At 39.9% G+C, this 23540-nt stretch overlaps 1 protein-coding gene and 1 non-coding gene across 2 annotated transcripts; both read right to left on the minus strand.

Moving 5' to 3' along the window:
* Nucleotides 1–12451: 12451 nt before the first annotated feature.
* Nucleotides 12452–22210, minus strand: ARPC3 (actin related protein 2/3 complex subunit 3). The gene is made up of 7 exons (XM_063087146.1): nt 22119–22210; nt 19426–19525; nt 16603–16679; nt 14895–14963; nt 13943–14069; nt 13232–13326; nt 12452–12762 (listed from the first exon to the last, which is right to left on the minus strand). The coding sequence occupies exons 1-7, from the start codon at nt 22122–22124 to the stop codon at nt 12700–12702; spliced, it is 537 nt and encodes a 178-aa protein (XP_062943216.1). The 5' UTR covers nt 22125–22210; the 3' UTR covers nt 12452–12699.
* Nucleotides 20217–20290, minus strand: TRNAI-GAU (transfer RNA isoleucine (anticodon GAU)). The gene has a single exon. It is a non-coding gene; the product is annotated as a tRNA-Ile (tRNA).
* Nucleotides 22211–23540: the final 1330 nt, after the last annotated feature.

A 23540-nucleotide genomic window follows, 5' to 3' on the forward strand; every position in this document is an offset into this window, starting at 1 on the left:
GGGGTCCATCGGATCCACATGTGGCACCGCCCCCAAGAAAACAGGTAACTACTGAAGTGCCTGAGTAAAAAGAAACTCGGCTGCTCCTGTCAGGCGGAATGATTTCTTATTTTTTTACGCAAAAATTACGTCATCATCCTAAATTGCAAACTTGAGAGCTTACCATGGGACAGAAGGCACCTCAGTAAGAATACTTGCTCAATTGAAATAAGATGAGTCTGAGAGGAACAGAAATTAATAAAATTATATGGGCAATTAAGCTAAATAAAAGCAAATATGGTAGGGTACGAAAAACATTTCCAAACAGCTGGAATTAAGTATTTTAATCAGGCGCCAGGGACAGACTTAACTGGTTTTTAGTCACGCACGCGCGCCAGACTAAAGGCGCCACGCCCCCTCCTCTGGTGTTTTGTGTTCCTACCGGAGTCAGGCTTCTCAGCCTTGACTAGGCTCCTTGGTCGGGAGGGTGTACTTTACCCTGTGAAATGACTTAGTAGGTCAGTATGAAGAAAGACTAGGTCCAAGAATGAGCTGGTAGCTATTTACACCAGCTATTGCATTGGCTGCTCACAAACCAATCCATAAAAAGTTAGTCATTCCCATTACACAGGTGAAAAAGCTGAAGCTGCCTGCTTAAATTTTGTGTTCAGATTGTTAAATGGTTGAATTGGAATCAGATTTTCTTACTCCAAATGCCTTAATTACACAGTGGCTAAATACATTGAATCGCAAATTCAGATGTATACGTGGGCCAGGGACGTAATTAAGTGAGATAAGGCAGTTTAGATATTTTAATTAAACAGACTCAGAATAGTCTCAACTATCTAAAGGGACAGCTGCAATTCAATTTCAATCTGTTGGTCCTATGTGGGAATTTTCTGTATCTTTTGACTTTTCAAGAGAAGTCATAATCATCAATCTGAATTTTTAAATTTGAAGTATCCAATTTTTAAATATTGTCCAAAATGAAAATAATAAGAGCTTTATACAGAAGAGCAAAACTTGAAAACATTTATACATGAACTGGAGAATGGATAAATTGTGCTATATTTATACAAGGGAAAGCTATGCAGCAGTTACGAGATAAATGAACACATGTATTAACAGAGACAAATGAAAAAAAAATTAAGTGAATAAAGCAAGTTGTAGAATTATATCACTATGATATAAACAAAGTTTGAAAACATACAATACTATATATTGCTTATGGATATATACACATTTAGAAAAAGCATAGGAAATTTCACAGAAATGATAAATACCAAAATCGGATTGGGGATTATGCCTAGGAAAGGATAAGGAATGAGATGGGAAAAGAATGTACAGGAAGGGGGCTGGCCTGTGGCTCACTTGGGAGAGTGTGGTGCTGATAACACCAAGGCCACGGGTTCGGATCCCACATAGGGATGGCCAGTTGGCTCACTTGGGAGAGCCTGGTGCTGACAACACCAAGTCAAGGGTTAAGATCCCCTTACCGGTCATCTTTTAAAAAAAAAAAAAAAAAAAAAAGAATGTACAGGAAGGAGCTTGATTGTGGCGAAATGTGAAGAGCTGATAAAGGTGAGTGGTGAAGATAGATGTATTCATTCTTTACATTGTCCTTCATAAATGGGTTTAAATCCCATCTTTGCCAGTTGTTATCTTAATTTGAAATTTACTTAATTTCTCTGGCCTTGGTCACCCCTTCTGTAAAATGGGGATGATGACAACAGTCCTCTTTCATGGGATTGTTGTGAAGATTAAATTAATTCATGGTGGGAAGCCTATCAAGGGCAGGATGGGGGAAGTGATCCACCCCAGGGTGTGGGTAAGAAAGGGGTGTTGCCATTGTTTGGATGTGTCCCCCAATTTTCATGTTGGAAACTTAATCCCCACAGTCATATGTTGATGGATTTTAGGAGGTGGGGACTTTGGGAGGTAATTAGGATTAGATAAGACCATCAGAGTGAAGACCCCATGATGGGACTGGTGGCTTTTTAAGGAGAGGAAGAGAGACCTGAGCTGGCATACTCTTGCCCACTCACTGAGATGTAAACGAGTGAGGGAAAAGTATCTTGCAGTGCAATTCTCCAAGTTTGTGATGTCTATCTGGAGCCCAAGGGAAGATGCCCAGGGGAAAGTTGGACACTTGAATCTGGAATTCAGGGCAGAGGTCTAGGCAGAAGACAGGAATTTGGGAGTTTTCAGCACTCAAATGGCATTTTGAAAACCTTTTGAATTGGGATGGCTGGTTAGCTCAGTTGGTTAGATGTGGGAACATTGGTGTTGATAATGCAAAGGTCTAAGGTTTGATTCATATACCAGACAGCCACCAAAAAAAAAAATTTACAATGGAAAATTTCAAATATATTAAAAAATAGAGATATTAGTGTACTGAGTATCATGAACCCATCATTCAGTTTTAATAATTATCTACTCATAACCAATTGTGTCATTTAATTCTCCCACCAGCTTCCCCCATGACCCTTCAAATTATTTTGAAGCAAATTCCAAATATGATATAATTTTATTCATGAATATTTCAGTATTCTCCTTGTGAAACAATACCATGATCACGGCTGAAAAAAAAATAATTAATTTTTAAAAAAATAAAATGTAATTTTATTAATATTAATTTTTACATTCTAGGATATTTTTGCAGAGCGGTTGGGAGGGAGGGGGAGAGAGGATAGGGGAAGAAAATGGGATGGAAGAAGGAGGAAGGAGAAGGGGCAGGATTGAGGCCTGTGGCACCCCTCTCATTCCTACAGGGAAGACCAGGGGGCTTCCAGCGGTGGCTTGGTCATTGCCGGGTTGGATGCAGATGGCAGGAGGATGTAGCAAAAGCCCTCGCCCCCCACCCCCCAGCTCAGGAACCCAGGGCCCTTCTTGCTATGGCTTGGTGGTTGCCGCTGGGCTGGCTGTGCGTGTTGGGGGGCCCTGGCTGAGGCCCCTGGCCCTTCCCCCTTTCTGGTTTGGTAGCCCAGGAGACTTCCCGGTCCTTCAAGGTGTTATAGGTGTTCTTGGGTAAAATGAGACCTTAACTAGTTAATATGAAACCTTGTCTCTGGTTGCGGGTACTTTGTTTTTTCTTTCAGCTCTGGATTATTTGCTGTTCCCACCACGTAAACTCCTGGCTGGAACAAATTTGTTGTCCTTTGCTTACTTCTAAAATGGGGGAATTTCCCGTGGGGACCAGTATTTGAGATGTATGGTTGAGCTAAATTGCTGCTTTGCTGCAATTATCTCATATTTTTTTTTACTGATGGTTTCTTCGAATCTAGATCCAAAAAGTTTATTCTTGCAACTGGTTTATATGTCTCTTTAAATATATAGATTCCTCCTCCCTTTCCTTTTTCTTCTTGCAATTTATTTCTTAAAGAATGAGACAGTGTTTAAAGTCTTGCAACTATAGCCGGTTTGCTCAGTTGGCTAAAGTGGGGTGTTATAACACAAAGGTCAAGGATTTGGATCCCCGTACTGGCCAGCCACAAAAAAAAAAAAAAAAAAAAAAGTTAAAGCTTTGCAACTGGATGAATTCACCAAGGAAGGTGAGTATCTTTAGAAAAGAGGTCTGAGGAGTGGGCAGCTGATAAACAGGTCAGTGCTATAACTGGTGAGGGAGAAGCTATGATTTGTAGCATTTGCTAGTGGATCTGAACTCTTGCCCTTGGTGTTGTCAGCACAGCACTCTAATGAAATGAGCTAACTGGCCAGCCCACGTTTGCCAATTTCTATGGTATAAATACTCTTATCACTTTGGCCAATTGCTACCTGACAACTATTTTGGCTGGCAAAATTCCTTAAAATGTAAGGATTGGCTCTCTTGGCATGGGGCTGGTTGCCTTAGGGCATCCCAACTGTAGGAGGTAGGGAGAAGAGGAGAAACCAACAACAGAGACTGAGAAGGAACAGCCATTGAGGTGGGAAGAAAAATAAGAGAGGGTGGTGTTCTGGAAGCCAAATGAAGAATACGGTTCCAAGATGGGAGTAATCAATTGTATCAATTGCTGGCGAGAGGTCGACTAAGATGACAAATTGCCATAGAAGATTTAGCATCATGGGGGTCATTGGTGATTGTGAGAGGAACATTTCCTATGGTATGGTGGTCAAGAGAGGGTGGGAGGAAACAAATATGAGACAGTACAGATCATTCTTTTGAGGAGTTTTGCTGCAGAGCAGTGGTTCTCAACTGGGGGTGATTGTGCCCTGCAAGGGACATTTGGCAATGTCTAGGGACTGGGGTTTGGTGGGGGTTGCTTCTGGCATCTAGATGTAGAAACTAGGGTTGCTGCTAAACACTGTAATGTACAGGAAAGCCCCCCACAACAAGGTGGAGCAGAAATTTAAATTTATATTTGAGAGAGCATGTTGCTGGTAACACCGAGGTCATGGGTCCAGATCCCCATACCCTCCAGCCGCCAAAAAAAAAGAAAAAAGAAAAAAGAAATTTAAATTCATAAGTGTCTGGCTACTGCTAAACTATGGCTAAGGCCTGGAATCCGCACAGCGCCAATTGTCTAGCTCTTAATCCTGTTTGTAATGCTAATTGTAAAGCTTAATTGTAAAGCTAGGTGACCACGCTAGTTGTCGCGGCTCTTTTACCTGCCAGTAATCTTGCACCAACTGGGTCGATGGTTGAGCTAGGGCTTGGTCTGGAGCTCCCAGACCCCTCAAGCCCATTCACAGACTGGGTCACAAACCCTTCACATGCCAGGCTGGGTCACCAGACCCTTTCACGTGGGTCTGTGAGCTAGGTAACTGGCCACATGGTCCTTGGAAACTGCAGGTCTGGAAAAACATGGCCATGCAGGGCAGGCACCCGAGGCAGTAAAACACCAGCCAAAGTGGTACTGTTGTGCAGGCACACTTACTCCACCCACACATACAATGTTTACTGAACAACCCTGAACCGGCTCCAAGGCAAGGGGAGCCTGACTAAATTATTCCATTTTCCCAACAACAAGTTTATAAATTTAAATATCCAGACCAAAACATCAAAGTGTAAGGTTGAGAAGTCATGTTGCAAAGGGAAGGAGGAAATGGGTTACAGCAGGTGGGAGAAATAGAGGATTTTTTTTAAGATGGGAGAAATAACATGTTTATATGCTGATGGGAATATCATTGGCTAAATGGTAGAAGAAAAGTTGATAATTCCTATAAAGAAATAGTGCTAAGGGCTAGCTGGTTAACCACAGTTGGTTAGAGCGTGGTGCTGATTACTCCAAGGTCAAGAGTTCAGATCTCTGTACCAGCCAGCTGCCAAAAAAAAAAAAAAAAAAAGAAAAGAAAAGAAAAAAAAGGAATAGTGCTAAAACACACTTATGGGGCTGATAAATCCACACAAAGAATGTATGAAGCAAAATACTTAGAGAAAAAATATGTAAAGGAAGATCTACATCCTCTGGAAATTTTTTATATTCATCTTGAAAATCAATTGACCAAAAGGAGGGTAGACTTTATCGTTAAGTCCTATTAACCTAATGTAAGTCAGGTCATACTGATTTTAATATTATTCAAAGGGCATGTACTGCATTAAACTAACTTGGGGCACACAAGAGATATATCCAAAGGGACAAGGCCTCCTCTTCCCCATGGAATCATCTTCTAAAATGATCATTTTGGAGCTGGAGGGCACTTTAGAGGTTATCTCATTTTATTCTTCATTCTTTGTGAGGAAGCTGAGGCCCTGGGATGGTTATTGGCCATGAACCTTTAAGTAAGCCAAGTAACAGATGCAGAATGATGTGGATACTGTGGAGTGTTGAATCAAATACATTAGAGGAATGATTTATAAATGTCAATGTTCTACTCTACTTAAATGATCTCTAATCATCCAGCAGCCTCCTATGAATGAAAAAGTTTCCCAGGTGAATTAGACATTTTTCTTAGATCTGTCTTTTGTACAGGGGAAAAACACAACACTTGTAAATTGCTCTAAGGGAAACATTACTTAACATCCCTTAAGTGTCTCCTGGCAGTGATAGGCTTCCTTTCAGTGGAAAAGTAACTTCAGGACAAGGGAATAAATACTGCTATCTTTCCAACTAATTTTCTCTCTTTTCAGTCAAGGGAGAAGGCAAGGCTACATATTCTGGGGTTCTAAGATGTCCAAGCAGGCATTTTGTTTATGAGATAGTCAGACAAGTGAGTATAGAGCTAACTCTTTCAGACCCTAATGCAAAATCAGGAGGGCTTGCCCAGTCAGAGTTCAGCTGCCAAAAAATAAAGTTTTCTGCAGATTTTAATATGAAAATATTAAATCAATACAGCATATCAACTCCCTCCAAGAAACTCCTGTCTGTGACTCCATGCTTTACTGACCAACCTCTTATTTTTCAGACTAATTCTTTGCTGATTCTTTTCTTCTTCTGGCTCCTGACTGCTGATAGATCTGATTCTATTTCCTAATTCCACTAGGTCTTCTTATCTCTCAAGTCTTTATTTCTATTCCTGATTTTTCACATGTATTTCTCTTTGCCCTCTGGATATCATGTAGGCCATCAGCTGCCCCCTCAACTCAATGTGCTCAGTGCTGAACTTATTTCCCACTCCCCTTCCTAAGGACTCCAAGCCCAACTACTTATTTCTAGAAGTTTATCAGGACAATCCCTGCTGTCTTTGCAGAATTAATCACAGCTTTCATGCTCAAGTTTGAGTGACAAATTATATGGTAATCTAACCTATTTCCATCAAAGGCACTGCTATTTTCCAAGTCACCTAGAGAAACCTTAACTTATCCTTCAGCTGCTAAATCCAACTCAGTAGAATCTTCTCTGAGAATGTCTGTCAAATCTCCCCTTATTTTTACATTCTTAGTAGCACCCACTAAGCCCTTATCTAGGTCACTAATAAAGCTTTTTACTCCCCGATACCTCTGCCTACCACCTCTCTATCCTCCAATCCATCAGGTGCACTGTAACTAACTCAATGTTATGAAAATCTAGATTTTATCCTATCGCCCCTCTGCTTGAAAATTTAACGTAATAACTCAACATTTAGTAGGTATTTACCATGTGAGAAGCACACTGTCCTGGCCCTCAAAAACTTCATTCATTCAAAATATATTTGAGTGCCTATTGTATGCATCTCACTGTTCCAAGCATTGGGGCTACAATGATGATAGGCATGGCCCATGACTATGTAAAAAACTTAAAATAGCCAGATAATGGTTCATGGAGAAGTCTCAAGGGGACTTGTAATGAAATGGCAAATGGGTGATTTTTTAAAAGCACTGTGAAAGAAGGAACTCGATACTTGTATAACCATGTTCGTTGCAGCGTTATTCACAATGGCCAAAAGGTGGAAACAATACAAGTGTCAACAGATGAATGGATAAACAAAATGTGGTCTATCCATACAACAGAATATTATTCAGCCGTAAAACGAAATGAAGTTCCGATACATGTTGTAACATGGATTAACCTCAGAAATATTATGTTAAGTGAAGGAAACCAGACACAAAAGGACAAATATTGTATGATTCCACTTATGTGAAATGTATAGAATAGGCAAATCCAGAGACAGAAAGTAGATTAGAGTTTCAGGGCCTGGATGTAGAGGGAATGGGTAGTTGTTTAATGGGTACAGAGTTTCTGGTGTGGGTGATACAGTTTTGAAAATAGTGATGATGGGTACACATTATGAATGTAATGAATGCCACTGAACTGTACACTTAAAATGGTTACAATGGCACATTTTATGGTATATATAAAAATAATGTAATATGCTAAAAATCATTGAACATTTTAAATGGGTGAACTATATGAAATGTGAATTATATCTCAAAAAAGCTGTTAAAAAAAAACAGGAGAGTCAAATACAGAAACTGTGAAATGGCTTGGAAAGAAAAAAAGTGATGATTGCTCAGGTAAATGGTTCTCAGAGTGGTGGGAAAAAGCAGAATGGTGTGGAGAATCTGTCATGTCCTTTGCCCTGCTGATCAAATAAAGTCAAAGGTTCTAAGCCCAACCTTGCTCTAAAAAATGTAGGGAATTACCTCCTGCTAGGGCAGCTCCCTCCCCATCATATAGTTTGCCCTAAAGTTTTATTCCTGCCAGGCTTGATCATGTCACTTACCTGGCCCTGTGTACCCTTTTTGGACTTAGCCTGCTGTAGGGAAAGTGAAGAAAAATGGTCAGGGCCCCTCAGATATTCAGAATCTTGCTGAGCATTTGATGTAAATATGCACATGCGCCCAGGTGTTCCTTGGCTAGTGACTAATGTAATTGCGTATGTGCGTCCAGGTGTCCTGGGTTATGGACTTAAGTATAAAGGATGAGTGGCTCTAATCCACTCCTCCCCAGATGCCTCTAGGGGAGCCATGGGGAGGAGGTGGGGGGGATGGCGGGGGGGGGGGGATGGCGGGGGGGGGGGGGGATGGCAGCAGCTGGCTGCTGCTGCTTCAGGCTGTTGCTGCCAGTGCCCCAGGGATGCTCTGACTAGCCACCCCCTCTGCTGCTACGGCTGCTATAATCTGCTACTGCTACTGCTGACTGAGCTCAATCTGCTACTGCTACTGCTGACTGAGCTCGTGTCGTCTGCCAATGGCTCCCGGGATCTTTCCCAATTACCTGCAGCGTGGATCTGTGTGTGAGGGGTCTGTGACCCAGTCTCTACAACGGGTCTGAAGGGTCTCTGTTATCCCTAACCCCTAGCCCAGACAATACGAATGTAAAACTTAGTGTAACTAAAAGAATGAAATATTTTGGCTTTAGTTATGAATTGCCTCACCCATACACCTGCCCAATTTGGTTCACTTGTACAGAGCTCAGAGTGCCACCTTCGCTAAATCTCCAACTAACCTCAGCAATAACAGCCTGCTTTCTCTGGGCTTCTACAGCACTGGATAGTCATGTTAACCCTGAAGTGTTTCTTCATGTCTGTGTTGTTACATGCATTTCCCATCAGATTGTTAAAGTCCTGGAGAGCAGAGACTATATTTACATTTCTTGTACATCCTTTCAACAGCTGGCATAGCACAACAAAGAGCAACATAGCAATCTACTGACCTTGTTGCACGAATGCGTTAATGAAAATTATGGTGTTGCAAAGTGACCATCTTATCATGGCTGAGAGAGCAAGTTCTAGGTTCAGGCAGACATAGGTTTTTTTGTTTTTTTTTAAAGATGACCGGTAAGGGGATCTTAACCCTTGACTTGGTGTTGTCAGCACCATGCTCAGCCAGTGAGCAACCGGCCATCCCTGTATGGGATCCGAACCCGTGGCCTTGGTGTTATCAGCACCACACTCTCCCGAGTGAGCCACAGGCCGGCCCCAGACATAGGTTTAATTGCCAATTCTTCCAAGTTCCAGGTGTGTGAGTTTGGGCAAGTTATTTAATTTCTGTGGCCTCAGCTTCATCTGGAAAAGGGGATAGTACTTGTATTTGTCACATAAGGTCCTTGCAAGGGTTAAATAGGATTTTAAAATGTCAAGTGTTTGACACACTGCCAGATTATCTGTAAACTGGAGCTGCAGAGTTAAAGCAAAGTGGAAAATCATGATGGATGATTTATCTCCACATCAACACAGAGCAGCTGTAGCCCTAAAATTACCCTCTCTTAATGGAATGGTCTTCCAATCATCTATAAACAAAAATGAAGGGGGAAACAAACCAAATGGCTTTTGGTGTAACAGTATTATATCCCTTTCTGGACACAGTACTACTAATTTTGGGAAAAAGGAAAATGCAGAATAAAACCATTCTCATAACTCTTGTTCAAGTATTTCCATGTACTATACTCTTTCTACACATATGATGACAGTAATTGGAGACAAAATGATGAACATAAACAGAATGCTTAAGAATAAAGAAAAAGGTGACTGTCATTCTTAGACTTTTTGGCTAATTTTTTAAAAATTTGTTTTCTATCAATTTTTTTTTAAAAAGTTTTTTCCTTGGTTATCAAGGTAACACATATCTTACTAAATTATAGACATGTATGACTCAGAACGTACAAGTTTTTGCAGTCTCTCCTGCTCCAAGACAATCATTGGTAACATTTTGGTATATGTGCTCCCAGGTTTTCCTAGAGTACAAGCAATTAAATAAACAAGAATGGAATCATAGTATAATACTGTTCTCAACTTTTTTTTTTTCTTTTTTTGTTTGTTTTTTTTTTTTTTGTCTTTTTCGTGACCTGCACTCAGCCAGTGAGTGCACCGGTCATTCCTATATAGGATCCGAACCCGTGGCGGGAGCGTCGCCGCGCTCCCAGCGCAGCACTCTACCGAGTGCGCCACGGGATCGGCCCTCAGCTTTTTTTACTTGATGATTCATCCATAGACTTCTTTCCATGACAGGACAAGATAGATGCCATTAATATTTTTAATGGCTGTATCATATTTAATTTTATGGATGGACCATACTTTATCCAATTCTCTATTGGGAAATGGCTGAATCATTTTCAGGTGCGTGTGTTTTTTACCCCAGCACTGAACAATGATTGAAGTTGAGCTGCTGGATCAAAAAAGAATGAACATTAAAAAATGTGATAGCTATTACTAAATTGCTTTCCCTAAAAGGCCATACATTATAATAATCTTTTAATGTCCACATTACATTTTGATTAAAGCTGTGTTTTAAAATCTGTTATGCTGAGCTTCATGTATAATTTATTCTAAATCTTTTGGAAACTGTCCTCTTACATATATTATGAAACAAAACACCTACCATTATACAGCCCCCTCAGGGAAATGTTTCTTTTCTTTTTTTTTTTTTTTAAAGATTACAAACTGCTTTTTATTTATTTATTTATTTTATTTTTTTATTGGCACTCAGCCAGTGAGTGCACCGGCCATTCCCATATAGGATCCGAACCCGCGGCTGGAGCGTCGCCGCGCTCCCAATGTTGCACTCTCCCGAGTGCGCCAGGGGCTCGGCCTATCAGGGAAATGTTTCTGAGGCAAAGTTTCTAGCTCCCCCTGCTGGCACTAATAGAACAGGCCCCAGAGTAAGTTGGTTTTCTATCACAAAGGTTCCACAATTTTAAAAAAAACCACATTTGTTAAAAACAAAACTTTAATCTTGAAATGAATCACTGTGGTTTTCTTCTCTTCTTTCTTTTTACATGTCTTTGAGTCTGCAATAGAAGTTCCAACCCAAAAATGAAGCATCTGATCTTAAATAAGAATTTTAATTTATAAAAACCCCACAAACAACCCAACAACATTCTTTTGGCTTCAGGACTGTCTTTTTGCATATCTATGGAGTAAGTTTTTACATATCCATACATTTGGGTATGTGAAATGTGGTACTTAACTAGTTCATAATTATGGTCTTCCGTGAACAGATGCTCAAGAGCATTTAACTCATACACTGAAATTACATATTCATCCATAAAACTAAAATGGAAATACTCTACTTGCTCAAATAACACCATAAAACTCACTTTAATAAAAATTTAAACTTAGTTCTGCTCCTATATAGTCTTCCCTTTGTCCTTAATAACACAACACCAATAATCAGGGAAACAACAAGCCCAGTTAAAATTTTCCTCTTCCCACACTGCATTGTAGCAAGAGGCCAAGGAATCACAAGTGCAGGTCTCTGGGCAGGATTTCTGGAAAGGGATTTAAAGGTTGCACTCAGCTGCTATGTTCTTTCAGCCCTCTTGCTTCCCCCTTTCTTCCTGCCAAGCTTAGAGATACAAGAGCCATCTTGAGACTATGAAGCTGAAAGCCACATGCAAAACAGGGTTAAGCAGGGAAACAGGAGCCGGGGATCCATGATGACATCCTTAAATGGCCCCACTCTGGGACTTCTTCCAGATTCAAAAGACAAAACCCTCAAGGAACTCTAGATTGGGGTTTGTTCACTTAGGACCAAATAAAATCCTAACATAGATGCTAAAACAACTGTCTCTTAAAATAAAAGCCAAACATGTAAAGCTGCAACACAGATGGCAGTACAATAACTTTATGTCCAAAGGACTCAAGGCACTTCCTGAAATATCTAATTTACAACCTCAATACACCAGGAAATACATGGTCCCATAAGTTTTTGGAAGAACTCACATAAAATAGCTACTTCTGTCAGCCAAATAATGAAAACCTTTTAAATGATGAAAAACTGGCCAATATAAAAATGTCAAATAAGGGTAAACAATACAGAGAGTCCAAAAATAAGCCCATATGTTTACGGTCAACTGATTTTTGACAAGGAAGCCAAGACAATTAAAGGGGGGAAAGAATAGTCTTTTTGACAAATGGTGCTGGATAGCCACATGCAAAAGAATGAAGCTGGACTCCTACTTCAGTTCTTATATAAAAATTAACTCAAAATGGATCAAAGACCTAAATTTAAGAGCTAAAAGTGTAAAAATGCTTAGAAAAAAACATAAGTATAAACCTATACTTTAGAAAACCACTGAATTGTACACTTTAAAAGGGTGAGTATTATGGTATGTGAATTGTATCTCAAAAAATTTTTAAGAGAATGTCAAAGATAAGCAATAAAGTTTTCCTAACATGGAATGTTAGAAATTTCTTTATTATTACTTATTCTTATTAAGCACCAGCTTAATACTGCACAAAATTTCAAATCACCCTCAGACAACCCACTCTGCCCTCCCCCAAATTCTTGATCAAGAGCTTTTCGAGTTAAGACATGCTCTTTCTTCTGTATAAAACTTTATGAAATAAAGGCAATAGGACTGTGTACATCTTGCTGTAAAATGCTGCCCATAGCTCTGGAGGCAGTGGCTTCCCACGCTCCTTTCACTGTCCAGGTCCTGAAAGACTCTTGTTCATGAATTGTCTCTTCACAAAGCAAGTCCACCACTAATGGGGGGGACAAAACAAAATGAACAGTGTAGGTCAAATCATAATGCAATTTCAAGTTAAGGGCAGAATTAAAGTTTATTTAATAATAAAAATTAATATTAGGCTGGCATCTCTTACATTATAAACTCCTTGAAGGTACATGTAACATTTTCTTTTGTAGACTCACAGGTCATTCAAAATTATGACAAAATAAATGTTATACATCCAAGATACCTCACATAAAAAACCTGTTCTATGGGTTTACAATGCCTCGTCATAAGAATGTGCAACTAAAATTTTATTTTATGCAATTCGTTATTCACTGTGATTCAGTGAACTACTATTATACACTAGGCACATACTCAAAATTAAGCAATGCTGCAATGCAGAAATTAAGTATTCATGCAGTGGAAGACCTCAGTGTGTTTAATGGTTCTACAGGATAAAGGTGATTTACCAATTAAATAGGCAAAGAAGAGGGTCTTACCTTGCTGGGTTTATCATTCTGAGGGTCAAAAACTTTCTCACAAAGTCTCAGTCCAGTCTCTTGTCTTAGCTGCTGTAAATAGGCTCTCATCACTTCTAAAATAGAACAATGAAAACACAGTATTTAAGAATATATCCCATATGTGCAGGATGCTGGTCTGGAAACTGACCTTGACAATACATTTTTATACCTTCAGATAGGATAAGAAATAGAAATGACAGTCCGAATGGTTTTATAACTATATTCATTTTGGTTCAAAGGATTTTCTCTCTCTTTTTTCTTTTTTGTCTTTTTCATGACCAGCACTCAGCCAGTGAGTGCACCGGCCATTCCTATATAGGATCCGAACCCGCGGCGGGAGCATCGCTGCGCTCCCAGCGCTGCACTCTCCTGAGTGCGCCACGGGCTGGGCCCAAAGGATTTTCTGAGCATGGTGCTGATGACACTGAGGTCCAGCGTTCGTTCCATCCTACAGCCGTCAAAAAAAAAAAAACAAAAAAAGACACCAAAAAAAATCCAACACAAAAAACATTCTCTTCATGACATACTTATTGCCAAGAATCTTTTGTGAAAGTGACTAATAAGATAATATACTTCCCAATGATTACACTCAATCTGTATACCAATCAAGGCAAGAAAGGAGGGGGGTAAAGTCAATTGGAGAAAATCTTCTTGTGCCATAAAAAGAAGGGAAAGAGACCCTGTTCTTACCATCTTCCTGTTTGTTTGCAGGTTTGGCATAAATTGCATTAAGTGGAAAACCGGGCTCTCCAGGAATGGGAAAATTAGTGATTCCCAGTGTATACATTTCTTTCTCGCCTTGACTTTTGGAATTGCACTAAAAAAAAAAAAAAGTATACACATACATATTTTACAGAGAAAACAATAATAATATCCAAATTATAATTTTTAAATAGCTAAGGCTGGGGTATAATTTTTTTATAATCTTTTGCAATCTGGTAAAGACTGTGGGCCCCTTCTCAGAACACTTTCAAGTGAATAAAATAAAATAAATAGAATTATAAGAAAAATCAATTATAGTAAATGTAATAATTAAAATATTGAAAATCAAATTTATCACATAGCCACACGTGTTTTTTATTAATGCACTAAAGAGATCTAGCAGTAGGCCTAATAACTAAATTTTGAAGTGGTAATGAGTGTAAACAAAATTTCAAAATATCTTTAACTTTAATGTAATATAAAAATACCATGAATTCCATAAGAGAAAAAGTCACAGGCATTGCTAATACTACTGCAGGTTGTTGCTTACATTAATAATTGAAGTAAATGCTAAATTTCAGTTAGAAGTTAATGGAAAGAAAAATGCAGTTTTTTTTCCCCACTCAAGTTCACGGATCCTTGAATTCTATCCTTGGACCCCGGGTTAAGAACCCCAGAGCCAAGGGCTTAAAAGGAATTTGTCAAGATTTTTCTTGAGAAAATACATGCAAAGCCTTAAAACACCACTACCCTTATCTTTCTGTTAGTCAGCTACACTGTAAATTCAGAGTACATTCAGATTTTCCTCTAAAGTCCATGCTCTAAGTCAGAGAAAATATTTTCTACTTATCCTTAAAGTCTCAACAAATCCAGATGGATAGGAAGGTAAATACCTATCAGTTATTGTTTTCCTGATATATGATCATCCTTGTTTAATTACCTTTTGAAGTTTCTTTAGACACTCAGAAATGTAGAGAGTTATATATATCAAGGTCCTATCAGCTTCATTCTATAGGGGGGGAAAGAAAACTTAAAAATAGTCCTCAACAAAACAAACAATCATGTGCAATGAATGAATTCAACGTTAGTCTTTTACCTACTGAAAATTGTGATAGTACAGCTACTACAGTATCAAAAATTCCCATTCTCCAAATGCAGTCTTCTCAAGCCCCCTTTCTGTCCACTCCTGGGAGGGAGCCACCAGCTTCCACCCTGAGCTATGTAGCTGCTCTTATATTTCTTGGCTCCCCTTGGCTCTTGGATCCTGAGGAGCTGTGCCAACAGTCCCTTGCTCTGTGTAGGAAGGAGAATTAACAGAGCTGCCTGGAAAACCTGAGGCAACACCATATGGTTGTCTAATTTTTAAAAACCTTTCCACTTTTGGATCTCTGCCAAGAACAGAAATATTCATTACTCCAAAAGAGGAAGCAATTATTTTACATGTGACTTGTTCTTGAAGGGCTCCGTAAGCCAATGTCTTGCCCTAACCAAAAGGAAAATGCAGAGAAGACTGGATGTTGATCAGATATGGCACATACTTCATGTCAAATTTCACATAGATTGATAGCTGGGAAAAACCAAATCACTACACACTTCCCTATTTTCAAGACCACCTGATATGTGGGAAAGAATGAAATGTGGTGGAATTATAATATTTGTTTATTACTACACACTTTAGATATATAAAACATTGTGTATAAATATAATTTATAGATGAAGATTTTACAAATATAAATTTAACTCCCTGTTTGATTCCAAAAAATCATAGTTTGGCAAGGAGAGGTTGAAATTCCATATTTTAGAATATTATCAAAGAAAATTCACTGAAATTCCTTGTAACTTGCTCTTAACAGGAACTCTGAGACATTTTTTGATTTTCATTCTCTTCTCTCATTTTCTGCCACCCCCTCCTTCTTTCCCTTTGACTACCTTCCTCACAGAAACTAAGAGCAGAAGGGGAGAGAAGGTGGTTCAGGGAAGGGCCAGGGTCATTCAGGTTTCTTTATTTCTCCACCTCAGGTCCATGACACAGAAGCATATGAAAAATAACATGGCATGTATGGTTTTTTGGTTGTGGACTAGCTTGACACAAAAACATGGGGCTGGCACATAGTAGGCACTTAATTAATGCTGAATAAATAAAGACATATCTAGACCAGCGCTTGGCAAACTTTCTCTGTGAAGGGCCAGAGAGTAAATATTTTAGGCTTTGTGGGCCATACAGTGGTTGTCACAACTACGCAGCTCTGATGTTGTGGTGTGAAAGCAGCCCTACACAATATATGAGGGTACTCCAAAAAGTTCACAGAAAGATTCGTATTACCTTTCAATTCTATTTTTCCATGAACTTTTTGTAGTACACTCTTATAAACAAATGGACGTGGCTGTGTTCCAATATAACTTTATTTACAAAAAGAGGTGGTGGGTCAGATCTGGCCTTCAGGCTATAGTTTGCCAACCCTTGGTGTAGACTTAAGAGGAAAAAAATAAATTAATATTTATATAGAGTCTAATATTAGGCACTGTTCTGGAATTTAAAAATCACAATCTCATTTCATTTTATTTACTCCTCTCAGCAACCCTGACTGCAAGGTAGATATTGTCTCTCTCAGAAAACTAAGTTAAATATTAAAAGTTCTGTAATTTACCTTAATTTCATAGTTTTTGAAGAAGACATTGGCCTTGAAGTAATAGATAGCTTCATCCACAATATCTGTATCTTTTGCTAAGCCAAACATAAGGGGAAGGAGGACAGAGAACATTAGCCAAATATAAGACATAACACCTACAAAAGCTAGAAAGAAAAAAAATCCTGAGTTTCAAGTCAGTAACAAGGAAAAAAAGAAAGAAAGAAAAAAGAAAAAAAATCCGAGCTCAACTGTGAAGAGTTTTGAATTTGGATGAAACAAAAGGAGGCAAAAATAAAAGAGGCTACTGAAGTATAAAGTCTTTAGAAACAATTTGTAGAAAAATTAGTATGTGGTTTATTCTTACAGCTTTACTGTTTTTGTAAAAATTACACATGTTCATTAGAAAAAGAAATTCAATCAATACAGAAAAAAATGTTAATTGTCATGCTATATTAAATTCCGCTACCCAGAAATAACGACCATTAACATTTGGTTAACATCATTTGTGGCCCCTCTCAATGCATTTATAAAAATAGACTGAGACAGACTGAAACAAAAACACTTTTTAAAAATAAAAAGTATTCAATATAATTTTATTTAAATTTACATACTGTAGTTTAAGGGGAAAAACTCGCAAATATTTAAGAACATGTTGGGTTCAGATATACATCTTTCTTTTTATGAAAACTATGACTTAAAATATACTTGTACAAGCTGTTCTAGGTGGCTACAGGCTGAGAAAAACCAGAAATATTACTGTGACAAAGACAGATCTCATTATATAACTTCTTTGGCAACTTTTTTCTTTTTTCTTTTAAAAAGGTCAAAATCCCAGGGTCTTGATATCCGGCAGCTGGTTTCAGCAATACTGAGACAGTTATTTATATTTCTTGTCCATGACTGCTATCCCTCTCACACCACAGAAATGCAAAGTAATACTGAAGCTTTAGAACTCTACAATTTAGTTGTCTGCAATCCCATCTCATTCCCCTGCTGAAGAATTTCAATGGAATCCTAACTCTAGACTTGTATTCCTTGTAATCTATTTTCTTATCTGCAAAAAAGGAAACTTCCTTAGAGGATTCAACAGAATTTACAAAAACCAGCACGTTCTTCTAAGTGAAATGACAGGAGGTGGTGCAGGTGATAGGACTCAGAACTTAGAAAACTGCATGGCATATAAGAGGCTTTTAAGAGATGTCAGTTGATATAAATAAATTAGCTTGATTAATGCTAAATTATTTAGCTCACAGCACAGTCTTCCGATTCAATTCAGTTCTAATCCAGTCCTCTGGGCAAGAGCAACAAGGTCGTTCCTTGTCTACAGAAACCATGAAGACCTGGTTTCTTAGGGTCTCCTTCTCCTCAAGGGCCCAAGAATTGCAAAGGTAATTAAATTTAATCTATCCTTGGTCAACGGCATCTTCTGATATATTACATGGTATTTATAACCATCTGAAAAATGTTCTCAAGAAATGTGGGCCAGCACTGATTCTTACTCTTTCTTTGCACTGTAATTCTTTTATTTTTCTTCTTTTCATGTCTGTCTTTTTCCATCTGTTCCTTTTTCTCAGAATCAAATGAAGCCTGTGGTGACTCACACAACTTATTAAGTTTACTGAGCTTTCAACTGGCGTTGAAAACAAAATTAAGAGGAGGTCAAGTCAAATAGTTTGGCAGAGGAATGGAGATGGGGTCAGTACAAAATCAGTAATTATAACCATGGTCTTGGAAACCATGAATGGAACTCAGTTCAGACACTTACTGGGTACAGGAAAACCATGTCTAATGTAATACAAATTGCACTGTTGGCAGAACATTTCAGAATGTGTCAGAAGAGTCTCAGTGTCTGAAAAGGAATAGGGTGTTCTGAACAGTAAAAAATGTTTTAAAAAGCAGAATACACAAAAAAAAAAGTACCAAGAAAGAAAGCAAAGAAATAAAATTCAGAAAAGCAAGAGTAGAAATGAGTAATGTTACATAGGGCACGTAAGATTTAAGATTGAGGTATTGCTAAAAATGAAGATCTGGAAGAATGAATAAAGAAAGTAGATTTAGATGGCGAAGAGGTTAAAAGATTTTTTTTGTTTTTCTAGCTTGATGACAGAAAAAGGATGGAGATGTGGCACTCTACTGGTATTCTATAGAGGAAGCAGCATCAGGTTAGTTTGAAAGAATTGATAGGCATTATAGGAATAGTGTGCAGAATTAAGCACATCTCCTCTACTCTCAACAAAATATATCCTGGAGCAATAATAGTTTCCTATGAAATACAACATATGAGGGTGTTTCAAGAAGTTCATGGAGGGGCTTGCCAGTTAGCTCAGTTGGTTAGAGCACAACCTTATAATACCAAGGTCACAGGTTTGGATCCCCATACAGGCCAGCCACCAAAATACAAACAAAAAAGTTTGTGGGACAATAGAATTAAAAGATAACATGAGGGCCGGCCCGTGGCTCACTTGGGAGAGTGTGGTGCTGATAACACCAAGGCCATGGGTTCGGATACCTGTATAGGGATGGCTGGTTAGCTCACTTGGGAGAGCGTGATGCTGACAATACCAAGTCAAGGGTTAAGATCCCCTTGCCGGTCATCTTTTATAAAAAAAATAAAACAATTAAAATAATTACGAATAATACGAATCTTTCCATGAACTTTTTGAAGTACCTCTGTATAAGCATGATCTTGAATGGTCTAGAACACAATATCCATCAAGCAAACAGAAAGTACAAGAGCAACTTGAGACAGAGGACTGAGCTAAGAATTCCCTTGATGTGATAATGTCAGAGGATTGCTAGGTATTTCATACCAAAAATTGAAAATAATATGTATAGACTTACTCTCTCTAGGGGCGGGTCCTTTGAACTGACTTCTGATAGGTAACAGTGCCATGTTTCCAATGAGTTTGGTGTCGGGGTCCATGAGAGAAGAGTGGTAAGCCTGTAGTGGCAAGCCGGGTAAGAATATAGAAACAGGGAGAGAGCAAGCGTCACTGGGGCAGAGAAGTACATTCTCCCAAAGGAAAAAAACAGAGGAACACACCCAAGATTAACTAGGGGAGAGAGAAGAAGCAATGTGCTAGAGCTTGCTCTTGCTGGCTTAAGAAAGAAAACCTCTTGTTGGGGCTGGCCAGTCAGCTCAGTTGGTTAGAGCGTGGTGCTGATAACAAAGGTCCAGGGTTCCATCCCTGTACCAGCCAGCCACCAAAAAAAAAATAAGAAAAGAAAACCAGTTACTAAATTTTGAAGAATTGGGGCGGGCCCATGGCTCACTTGGGAGAGTGTGGTGCTGATAACACCAAGGCCATGGGTTCAGATCCCTATATAGGGTTGGCCAGTTAGTTCTCACGGGAGAGCATGGTACTGACAACACCAAGTCATGGGTTAAGATCCCCTTACCAGTCATCTTTAATTAATTAATTAATTATAAATAAATATTGAAGAATTGTGCCAGCTGGTTCTTAAATACAGCCATTCTCAAAAATTAAATTATCTAAAGTTACAATTAAATAAATCATATTAAAAACAAAGGTAATAAGTACTCAATACTTCCTAATTTTTTAAAACTACATTTTACAATTGTCTATGTTCTAAAGGTTATCTGCATATTTTGTATCTTTTTGGGGGGTGGCTGGCCGGTATAGGGATTGAACCCTGGACCTTGGTGTTATCAGCACCACGCTCTAACCAACTGAGCTAACCAGCCAGCGCCTTTTGTATCTTCATGGTGGAAATACTATACAATGGGGTTCTACTGTGCATCTCTTCCAATTCCATGTTCATTGGGACCTGGTAGGAGTAATTCCACTACAGAAATAGGCAAACACTATATAAATCAAGCAAGGGTACCCATCCCCCAGCTGTTGTTAAACCAGGACCCAAGCACTAGCTTTTCAGTTCTTCCACTTCCTGGCTTTATGTTTTTGATCAAGACATCAATTTTCTTCTCTTACTCTGTTTCCAAATTTGTAAAATGAGGAGATATGGATACACTGCTTTCAGTAAGTAGGTGTGAGTTAAAGGAGGGGGAAAAAGACATTTATGAGAGCTATTTGTATGCTGATTTTTAGTTCTACTTTTTATATGATGCTTGGCTTTTTATAAGACTACATGGTCCCCATTCATATACTTATTTATTCACCAATCAGTAAGCACTTTCTATGTGCAAGGCACACTGAATTAATGATATACAAAGCCAGTATGGTTCTCATCCTTGAAGAACTTTCAAGCTAATGGAGAAGGCAGACAAAATAAGTAATAACAGGCTAAGTCCAGGGTGCTATATGTGCAACTGGCACAAGCACCGGGCTTTAGAAACTTGGCTTAAAATCTGGCTGTACCATTAGTGTGCAACCTCGTGCATACTTCTCTATGCCTCAGTTTCCTCTTTTGCAGAATACGAACTATGATAGTATCTACTTCATAGGATCATTGTGATTAAAGGTGACAATTTATAGTGTAACTCAGGGCCTGCCTGACACTTCTCAGCAGTCAAATAGTAACACTGGGATTCATAAAATATATATAACTATGGCTTGCTCCTTTCATCACAGGTTGCTTTATCTAAAGCAGCCTCCGCTATCCCCTTCACCAATAACTGTCTTGTTATCCATCTATTTCCTTCATAGCATTTGTCACTATCTGAAATTGTCTCCTTTATTTATGTTTACCTGTTCATTGTCTGTCTCCCCACTAGAATGTAAGCCCCTTAAAAGTAGGGATTTGTTGGCCTTATTCACTGCTGTAATAGTGCTCAGCTTGCAGTAGTATTCAGTAATGTTTGCTGAATAGAATGTATGAATAATCACGTTACTAAACCACCTTTTCCCTATATCTTCAAAAGACCATGATGGCGATATATCTACCCCACAGATTGGTTGTCAGAATTTAAGAACAACCAGACCATCATCAATTTTTACTCCCAGTGTAATGCACACGAAAACGAAATCATTTGGAAACCAGGCACCAACCTAGTCTGCTCTAAGGGCCCTAAACCCAACAGGATCGGGGGAGGGTGGCCGCCGCCGCAGGGGCGACAGGGGAGGAGTCCGGGAAGTGGGGTCGGACAGATGACAAGCAGCAGGGGGACCCGCGCCCTGGAGCGGAGAAGGAAGTGAAACTAACAGCAAAAAAGGAGAAGCCAAACCCTAGACGTAAAAAATGAAAAATAAAAAGCGCAGCTGTTGGGTTCGGAGCTCTAGTGGAGGCTTTGGGGACCCTGTCGGATGGAGTGGAGCAGAGGGGCGAGGGAAAGGGGCGGGACTGGAGAGAAGCGGGCGGAAAGGGCTGAGGTGGCCTCCTCACACGCCACGGGCCGTTGGCCCACGGTTGCCGCGCCCACCTCCACCCCCCATGACCGACACCACCCGACCGCCCCAATCCTACAGGGACCGGCCCTCTCCCCGCGCTTCTCCCCTCCTGAGGCTCCCGCTTCCTCCCTACTCTCCTCGGCCCGCTTCTCTCAGCGCACGCACGATTTCCCGCCGCTCTGCCCAATCATGCCATCTCCCCACACCCCCGGCTCGAACTCTTACCGGCATCTTGATGGCGCCCGGGTTTCAACCCAGACCAGCAAAATCGGGTTAGAGCTCGGCGTTTCCGGTACGACGGCCCGGGTGGGGTAGGCGGAAGCGATCTGGAGGGGCAGGGCGACGGAAGGACGCGGCGCTTCCGGCCTGCAGTCCCGCCTCTGGCTGCCACAGCTGCGCCGGTCTTAAGGGGCACCAGGGGGCGCCCGAGCACTAGGCAGGGGTTTTCAGTGTAGCGCATGCGTTAGCCGCGCGCACGGATATGAGTCTTGGGGTTACAGAATCCCAGTGATCGATTATCTCCTTTGTTTTTCCTTAAAGATTAGCTTTTCAGTGAAGCATTTCCTGGTCACACTGTTTTGAATTCAACCTCACTCCGCCACCCTGCCTTATCCTCTTTACCGTTTTCCTTAGTTTTTATAATTTAGTTTACATGTGGTGTTAGTCTCGTCTCCCCATCCATCTGAACGTCAAAAAGAAAGGGATTTTGTCTGTCTTGTTCACTGCTGTATTCCCCGCGTCTGTAACAGTGGTGGTACATATTAAGCATCAATAAATATTTGTTGAGTGAATGAATGAACCCAACCCACCGCTTTAAAAAACGGAGAAACTGAAGAGCAAAGCAAAAAAGGGATTTGTGCATTACTTTGTAATGCAGTTCTTTTCGTAATAGTTGAGAAAGTGGGCACCGGGTTTCAACCCTAGTTCCAACGTTTACTAGCTCTGTAATTTTCGGAAAGTTAATTAACCTCACAGTGTCTCAGTTTCTCACTCTATAACGGAGACAACAGTACTTTACCTCACAGCTGTGTGAGGGCGAAATGAGTCACCTGAAAAGTGCTTAGAACTTACATGCCTGGAACATACTCAAGAGGTTTTTACCTTATAACATCAAGATCATGGGTCTGGATCTCCGTATCAGCTAGCCGCCACTCCCTCCCCACATCCAATTTTTTTTTTTTTTTAGTCCATTACTACAAAGCACTATATGCGAAAAGCCAAGTTCATTGCTGCTTTGAAGCCACTTCTTATGCCGGTCCCTCAGACTGGAATACTCTGCCCCACATTCCCACATCTGATTTCTCATTTAGATTTCTGGCCAAATAGCACCTTTTAGGAGGGGTCTTTGACAAAGAGCCCAAAGTAGCCTCTTAGTCACTCTCTATTTCTTTACTGTTTTCTCGTGTTGCCATCCATTATCAGATGTTTCCTTGCTCGTAGTCTCATGGGCCAGCATGTCAGCCCCATAAGAGTAAGGCCCTATCTGCTTTGAGAGTCCCCATCCATCTCCAGTTCTGGGCACCCATAGCAGCTCAGTAAGTTTGTCTGAAGAGTCACGTCAGGCTTGCCTATGAGACAGTGAAATCCTTGAGAACTAGAACTGTCAGAATTATCTTGGAAACCCCAGTATCCAGATGGAAAGGCAAT

The sequence above is a fragment of the Cynocephalus volans genome, chromosome 2 (genome assembly GCF_027409185.1).
Source record: "Cynocephalus volans isolate mCynVol1 chromosome 2, mCynVol1.pri, whole genome shotgun sequence".
NCBI classification, from domain to species: domain Eukaryota; kingdom Metazoa; phylum Chordata; class Mammalia; order Dermoptera; family Cynocephalidae; genus Cynocephalus; species Cynocephalus volans.

Excerpts from the sequence above, each read along its gene's own strand:
- ARPC3 (XM_063087146.1), bottom strand. Across the intron at positions 16,680-19,425 it reads AGGACCCGCCCCTAGAGAGA|CAAAAGATACAGATATTGTG; the intron begins GTAAGTCTATAC and ends TGTTTGGCTTAG. Across the intron at positions 13,327-13,942 it reads TGCAAACAAACAGGAAGATG|AAGTGATGAGAGCCTATTTA; the intron begins GTAAGAACAGGG and ends GTTCTATTTTAG.